The sequence below is a fragment of the Cimex lectularius genome, unplaced genomic scaffold, assembly GCF_000648675.2.
Source record: "Cimex lectularius strain Harlan isolate CLEC.00 unplaced genomic scaffold, Clec_2.1 scaffold120, whole genome shotgun sequence".
Taxonomy (NCBI): Eukaryota; Metazoa; Arthropoda; class Insecta; order Hemiptera; family Cimicidae; genus Cimex; species Cimex lectularius.
The window spans coordinates 728,740-737,629 of NW_019392719.1; the positions used below are offsets into that span (position 1 = coordinate 728,740).

An 8,890-nucleotide genomic window follows, 5' to 3' on the forward strand; every position below is an offset into this window, starting at 1 on the left:
CCGTTACCGATTACAAAAGTTTTGCACCAACCTTTCGATCCATCCTAATCCTTCTGCTCGAGCCTTCTCTACACATTCCTGACAAACCGCCACGTCGCCTTGAGACCTCCTTATCCCTTAATACTGAGTGCCCGCATTGGTATTTCATTGCATCATCCTTCGGGTGCAGCGCTGGTCTTAGTACCAAGTGAAAAACGTACTATAATCATATTCATTATATTTCGTGATCCGATTGACCAAATAACTTCTTTTAGTTAATTAATCTTTATGTAAGGTATTGGCTGAAAGAAAAAAAATAGCGTTACGAGTGGGATTCGAACCCACGACCTTCGGCTAAATACGCCGCTGCTCTACCACTCGAACTATCGTGACTTGATCCACTCGGACACCAATTTCCCATCTCAACCTACCTTTAGAATTTTCCCCCCTTTTTGCCATTTTTCAAATATCGTGTAATCAGGATTCGATCCTCCGTGACAAATAAAATGGCCACGGAGTGCTTTAGTGAAGATATACTTCTTTTACTTATTAAAACCATTATATTTTGGTCCGATTAACCAAATAACTTCTTTCAATTAATTAATCTTTATGTAAGGTATTGGTGAAACAAAAAAGCTAGTGTGACAAGCGGGTTTGGAACCCTCAATAATAATATTTCTAATATGTACTGATATGTATAGGCTACAAATAAAAAAAATATCAGACACATCTGCTTTATTTAATATCAAACTTAAATTTCAACTTCGCCAGCACATCAACATCACGAATATGAAGTAAGCTGACCACAAAACACTCTAGGTTTTGAACGAGTTATATTATTTATATATTTTGAAACGAATGATTTGGATGGTTAAACGTTTTATTTTTATTAGACTAATAGACGCGGCTTTAAGACTTTTGTAACACAGAGTATGTCTATTGGTAAAAAATTGACAAAAGAGATTATTGCCACAATTTGACTCATTAAGAAAATGAGAAATGGCAACAGATATTTGAAATGTGAAAAGCATAAGTAACAGTTTTATGAATTTGATATAAACAATCATTCTTTGTTAAAAGTAATTTTATTGAAAGAATGTTGAAATGATGAAATCTGTTGGATCAGATTTGCGTAGGAGAGGGTTTAAAGAAAGTTCACTGCGAGTGGGCAACAACGGCGAAACTCTATCACAGTCGTTTTACAAACTCGTTTCTTTAATTATTTAATTCAAACTCAGGGCAATTTCCAGCGGATGATTTCAATAATCGTATTGTGAAATAAGTTTAAAATGTTTTTATCTAGAAAATTGCAGATAAAGAAAATGAGTCAACGTTATAACTGAGTAAATGTTTGCGAGCAATGCGTAACAGAAGAGATTACGGTGCTTCTTCAACTCTAGCATAGATGGCGTTACAATGGCCGTCTCTATTGGGCCTGGGTCCACGGCGTTACGTTTTTTTCTGCAAATGGGGAATTTTTGAGGGGGTGTTTGTCAAAATTTCGTATTTTTGCGTTTTCCGGGTGGGCGGCCGGGAAAGGGTGGAAATCGGTAGGGGTGACTCGTGTAGGGCGGAGGTCGAGGGTCGGCCGGTAGATGACGCGGAGCAGAGAGGTAAGAGGTACTCGGTGCGGACGAGAGATGGCGGATGAGTCGCGGTGGGAGGCCGAAGGACATTCACTCATTGGCGGATAAGTAGGCCGTGACGTCACGGAAACGGAAGTTATATATACGACTCGGGTTCGCCGAGAACGGCATTCCTCCGTCGACAGTCTCTGTAGTCAGTCAGTGCCGCTCATCGCTGGGAAGAGAAAGTTGCTGTGCGTTAACGGATTACACCACCTGGTTTGAAGACTTTTTGGATTACGGGATGTGTCGAGACGTGTGAGTGGTGTCCGAAAAGAGAACTGTGTTTTTTTAGTTTTTTTGTTTTGGTTCAGTTTTTGAGAGTATCAAGATGAAAATGGCCACAGACGCACAGCGTTTAATAAGCATCTCACTGACGAAGATCGCCCAGTCGAGGGCTCAGCGGGGCGGAGTGAGCCTGCACAAGAACCTACTGGTCGCGACGGTCCTGCAGAAAGCGAGGTACATATTTATGGAAGAAGCCTATCACATGGTGCACAACCAACCTGTGGAATACCCGGCCGCCGCCGCCGCGCCCCCTGCGCCTCCGGCGGTCCAAGAGACGGCCTCTGCCCCCGCCCCCGCCCCGGCCAACCCCCTGCCGACGGCCGTCTACTACGAAGACACCCTCGTCCTCTCCCAGAACGAAGACGTCCAAGAGGAGCTGAGCTTCTTCACCCCCAGTTCCCCTGTCTGCATCAGGTGTCCTCCGGAGTGCGACAAGGAGAACCAGGCGCCTGTCGAAGCGCCCACCTACCTCGACCTCGACAACGAAAAGACGAGAAACGCGTACAAAGGGGCGGCGGCGAAAAGGCGGAGGGTCTCCGAATGGGAGACGGAAGAGGCGGTACTCAGCATCCTTCCAAAAAAGGCGAGGCGGGAAGACGAAGAGGATTCTGTTTTCGTGGACGAGTCTCTTTTAGACGAAGGTTCGACGACGATGGAGATTGACAGAATCACCAGCCTCGTATCCATCTTCAGCTTCGGCAGCCTCAACGGCGACAGCCTCGGAAAGCTCACCCGATCTTCCTCCACCCCGGATCTCTGCTCTGCTCAAGCTAAAGAAATCGACGTCCTACAACAGCGGCCGTTTCTAGCAATGACTGTATAACGAAAACTCCCCTTACCCCATAAAGTTACCCAATGTACATAAGGTATGTACAATAGTATTTAGTCGACGCTCAAGCCTTGACAACTTACTATTGCTCAAATCCTGTTTTTTCTTTTTAAAATTTTTTTTCAAAGTTTCTTTTTTGTATAAAAGGTTTTGTTTCCTCTTTTTCTTTTTTTCTATCTTCTCTCAGATTATTATATTTTTATACTGTATAAATTTACATTTTTTAAAAGATTTTATTTTTCATGTATAAAAGACTTAAGAGTTTTGGCTCTGTTTTAAGGGCCTTGGATATAATGTAAATTTGACTGTGTATATATATATTTGAAGTATATTACATTGAACATACGAAAATATAAAGATTTATAATATATATATCTATATATCTACAAAAGTGTCATGTTATTTTTTTTTACCCGCCAGTCGAATGAATCAAACAAAAGCAAGTGATATTACGACAATAGTTTTAAAAAGTATGGAAACATTCTGCGGAATTACAAAGAACGGATATAAAATAAAGGTAAGTCAATAAACATACATAAAAAACCGCTATATACATATTTTAAAGATGATTATTATAAAGAGAACAGAAATATTATATAAAACACATGAAAAATTAACGTAAAACACAGTTAACGTAAGGTAAGTCCATTGACAAATTGCTGAATATTGGAAAACTAAACTATAGAGTACAATTAATTTTTTTAATGAAAAAAGTACATTAAAAGGACACGTCAATATCTCAGAGACGAGCATTATATTGTTTTGGAAATTATTCTCAACTATCAACCAACAATTATAAGCAAATTATTTATTTTTTTAATGTTCCTACAGGATAGATCGTAGAAAGTATGTAGCTTTTTGATGATTGATATAATTTTTAATGCAATAAGTGAGAAAAGAAAAAAAATTGGAGAAACTAAGGTCTAAATTAAAATTTACATTGTAGTTAAAAATAAATTTGTGATTTATCAAAAGAGGTAAGTGTTTTTGAAGAATATGAAATTTAAGCAACTGAGCAGTAAAACAATGAACTTTAGATCAAAAATTGCACTTAAATTACTTTAATAAACGAATTATAACAATATTTATATCTGTAAAGCCGAAGGGGATCGGTTGAGAAATCGACATGCCAGGTGCAGATACCCTCCCACTTCCGGAAGTGCCTCCTGACCTAGGACGTGACGCAGAGGGGAGAGGGTTTTGTATCCCCCGTGGACTGGTGTAGTGCTGTGGAAAAGCCGCCTGTCGTAACGAGGGGTCTCATACGAGGGTTTTCTGGCCTTTTTCCCCGACGGCGGAATTGATTCAGGACTAAATTTAGACATGACGGAATGTTCGGCCTCCCCCACTTTCCTACATAGGAACGATAGCCCCTCGGCTTGTATGATTAACGTAACAGAAATTGCCCGAGGTTGTTTCAATGAACGGACACGGGTTGTTTTCCGACAGGACCTGAGCTATTTACGTGGTTTGTAGGGAAAAACACCTTCAGGACAACGATATCAACTGTTTGTACAATTTTCCAGGAAGGATGTCCCTAAAAATCATGGATTAAACTAGTAACTGACAAAATGATCATCCATTATTCCGATTTGAATTTGTCTATTGTTTGTGAAAAATGTGCTTTAAGATGCAATGATCAGAAGATGGTAAGAGGTAAGGCCCAGGTCGAAGTAGTTAGCAGTCATATAATAAAAAGTTCGACCTTTACTGCAAGAGGCAAAACAGGCATATGCCTAGGATATAGAGGTTCACTAAGACTATCATGTCGTTTACGCCAAATTGTTATTAAACGAAGGAAGCAAAAAATTAAATACGGGATAGAATCAACTAATCTTTTAATTAAGAGGACAGAAATTTGTATAATAAAGAGCGTTCACTCCAAAAAAATGTGTAAGGGTTGGATAATGATTATCCCTTGTAGACATCACGGAATTACAACCTCAATGAAACAGTTTGGTTTAGATCAGTAATTCTAGAAGCAGTAAGTAGGATACAGAAGAAAGGTACAGGGACTTTTGGTTTTGCCAAGGTTGTGCCAGGAGTTGATACAAAATATTCATCCTTTTAGGCTTCTGATTATTGGTTTTGTCGATTGATTTTATGCAAGTAATTGATCTGAGTTGATTGAAAAGAATTCTGTTGTTGTTGTTGTACATTGCTACATCCGGCAGTATTTATGCTATTTCGCCATTGTCAGTGTATGTCCGCATGCTTCTCTCGCGCTAGTCGCTTGTAGGCTCCGGTAAAAAAATCTCACATTGTTATCAATGAAATCAGAATAATTTTTGGTCCTGGTTACCTCCCCTTTTAGGAATAGTCGGTTTTGGGTTGGATTGAATAGGTAGACCATCGGACCTGTGCTGCCGGTAATCATGTTAACCGTGTTCCTGGTTTGGAAAAGCATGCGAATACGAATACCCAGTAATTCTAATGCATATCAGTTTCCCAATTATATTGGTGTAGTGGTCTGAATATATGTTGCCCCTAAGAGTATCGATATAACCTCACACTTTTTCTGGCATGACCCCTTCCATCCTTTGATACTACTATTATATCAGCAGGGTTCGTTCGATCAAGATCAAAATTCACCATTGTCGTAGCGAAGACTTTTACTGAAGAAGGATCGACTTAGAAGATGGGACCTCTGATGCCATTCGGGTTCCAAGCTGAACTTTTTGGATTATCGTTAACCAGCCGTCTAATAATCTTTGGTGCGGGTTCTCTAGGTAGTCGACACTCTTGGATGCTGCACACAAAATATGTGGTTCGGCCTTGGTGCATTGCTTGTGAACTGGTTCACAAAGAACAAAAATTTGACAAACTAAGGGGTGAGAACCTAAAACCACCATTTTGCACTCATATTCGTGTATGTAGTCATCGTTATTCAAAGCGCTGTAAAGTATGAAGCATCTAAGCTCTCTCCTTCTGCTCATTTTTCTACGAATTTTCAGATATTTTGTATTGATCAGAGCTGATTCGGCTACAGAACTGTTCATTGAATGACGCAGTATCAGTCAGTTATAATGCCACCGTCTTGAGAACCTTGCGTGGTCAGAATATCGAAGTATGGTTCCGAAAAGTCATGTGTTTTAGTTTTATGCGGTGAAAATTTTGAAGAATATTTTGGAATATCATTTGTTGAGATGTTTACGACATTTGGTTTAAGAAATGTCTTAGAATGAACATATGAATTTGAAAGATTGCTTAATAGAATTACCAACAAAATTGCTGCTGTTCGGTAAGGTGGTAAAGTAAAAAAAAGCCACTGAGGACAATGATTGATAGGCGTACAATTTAATCCGTCACGTGCGATATTCTTCACGTCTACGTCCAAGTTTTTTTCCCAATGAGCCAGCCCTAGCCAATTTTAAAGCTTTTTTTCTTCCAAATACAAAATTTGTTGACCAGTTTTTCCAAGACACTAACTGTCACAAAGACGTGTCGTGTCATAAGGCCACTACCACGCTTTCTCGGTCGATATTTTTGAAAAGGTCTAGATGAACTACATGCTCGAACATCCAGCGAACTAAGAAGTAAATAATATTGTCCAGATTAAATGTTACACCTGTGTTAACAGGTGCTCAAGAGGGTTTCACAGACTCACACCCGGCGCACGAACAAGAGTTGGTCTCCATGTCCTAATGTACCATATGTAATTAAAACATTTTACAACATAGCCTTGTTCATTAATGTTTAACATGCACTTACGATCAGAAATAAATTAACATCACGTCAAGGAAGATATTTGAATTTGTACAATCAAGAAGATGTGTGACAACAAATTATACAGCATATAAATGTTTTATCTTGACTAATGCTGTATGAAATTCAAATCAAGACTGCTTAGTTTTTAGGTTAAAAATCCGAAATAAGTGTGTATTTTCTAAGCTGAATTTATTCATAATTCTACGCGAATTAACGAAACCCGGCCCGAAGTTTTCCTCTTGTTGAAAACACGAAAGTGGAACGGAAAACGGCAAGTTTGACTTTCAGTTTTCATTTAAATATTTAAATAAGTGGAAAGGTTAATTAAAGGAGTCCTGTAAGCTTGACTACAGCGAGCAAAAATGCGTCTGACAGCTATTTTATTACGCAAGGAGCACAAAAGCAAACGTAGCACAATTGTGTAACGGAAAACGGGCCGAAACTCCTCTCTTCGAATTAATAAAATGTTCGAACGCGAATTTCTTTTTCCATTGTTACCGGATTTTTTTTTCATTGAAAAGGACAGATATTTTAAAAATAAAAATTCCCCTCGTTTCTTTATTTTTGAAGGTGTATTTTTGAAGCAATTCTTAAAAAGAATTAACTTTAAACTATTAAAAATACTTTGTTGAAGTCGTGAGGAACGGTCAAGAATGAGGTAGTTTAGAAAAACATCTTTTTATTTTTTTTGCCGACGTTTCGACCTTTATTCGGGTCATCTTCTGGGCATAAAGTGTGGTGCTATTCTTGTGGTGTCATATTAGTGTTGTGTGAAATGGCCGTGAGAACACTTCACAAATTCTCACAAACTTGCAAGTGTTTATTCTTACCGCTTTTTTATTATTGTAATTACTTACAACACTTTCACACCAAACCAATGACACCACAACGATAGCACCACACCTTTATGCTCTGAAGTTGATCCGAATAAAGGTGTTAACGTCGGCAAAAAATGAAAAAAAAAACACATTTTTTATAAAATAAATAAACAAGTATATATACGTATAACGGTGATATCAATACATCGGAGGAAAAAAGTGGTAGCTTGTGGATGGCATAGGGGATGGTGGAGGGTCTGAGAGCTTCGGACAAGGGTGGTAATGGTCTAGATAGGGCGCGCTCCTTCTGGATTGGCAACCATCAGACCTTGGATTGAACAGGGACACATGCTTCTGAACAATTCATGTAAGTTATTTGTCATAATGTAACACAAAGATGAGATGATGGTGTTTTATTGGCTTTGTGTGAGTATTGTAAGTAATTACAATAGTAAAAAAGCGGTAAGAATAAAACAAACACACTTGTAAGTTTGTGAGGAGAATTCTCCCAGTGATGAACCTCCTAAAAGTGCCCTGAAGATGACTCGAATAAAGGTCGAAACATCGGCAAAAAATAAAAAAGTGTTTTTCTAATTTACCTCATTTTTGACCGCTCCTCACGAATTCAATAAATTATGAAACAACAGGTCACTAAGAAACACACACTAAAAGTACTGCTTGATATTCGAAAAAAAAATCCGAATACCAAAGCACAAAACTACCCAGTATAAAGTTTTAATAAAACTTGGAATATTCTGAAAACGCCAAAGACTTGAAAGTAACTTGAACAACTAGAAAGGGTTGAGACTTAATCCCTCAACCTTTCATTTGACTTTCACCATTCGAGGATTGTTGTAACGGTGAGATAAAAATTATACTGAAAAAAAAACAGAATAAACAGAATTTCTGTATATTTGTCAAACTACAACAAAAATCAATACTCTTCTCTGAGATGTTTACGAATTAAATTTATTAATAAAAAAAAACTGTGATCGTATAGAAAAGTAAAAATGCAGTGAGTAAATTCACAAATTTTCGCTTGACCAATTAATATATTACAATTAATTAAGGTTTTTAGTTGAGATAAAAAAGTCAATGGCACGAGCGAGATTCGAACCCACGATCTTCGGCTAGATACACCGCTGCTTTAACCTCGATAGCTCAAGTGGTAGAGCAGCGGCGTATTGAGCCGAAGATCGTGGGTTCGAATCCCACTCGTGCCATTGACTTTTTTATCTCAACTAAAAACCTTAATCAGTAGCAGTGAGTAAATTAGGAGGGAAATTTAAAAGGCGGTATTGACTCTCGGCAATGGGTCCAGTGACACTTTTTCAATAATGTCCCTTCGGTTTTTACGCGTGATGACGTCCTCGTACTATTTACTATAAAATTTGACTGTCGGATATTGACCGAAATGGGTTAAACCAGGCTGAACAATGAAAATACAAACCAGGTACGGCCAGGCCGTTGAAGAATAAAGGTGGTGGTTTACATTATCTAAGTTGTTTTTACTTATCCTGTATGGACCTAACAGATTTTTTTTTGGTGGGAAATGCCATTCAAGTACGTCCTTAAGGGATGTCCTCTTCATGATCGAACTCCCATTTCAAAAAAGTTTTTTTAGTTTATAGTAATAGTCTACG

General features: G+C 38.4%; 1 protein-coding gene across 1 annotated transcript; it reads left to right on the top strand.

The window, feature by feature from the left end:
- The first annotated feature begins 1,724 nt into the window (after positions 1-1,724).
- Positions 1,725-3,093, top strand: LOC106672720. The gene has a single exon (XM_014404367.2). It carries the CDS (start codon positions 1,936-1,938, stop codon positions 2,713-2,715), a length of 780 nt encoding a protein of 259 aa, XP_014259853.1. The 5' UTR covers positions 1,725-1,935; the 3' UTR covers positions 2,716-3,093.
- The last annotated feature ends 5,797 nt before the right edge of the window (positions 3,094-8,890 follow it).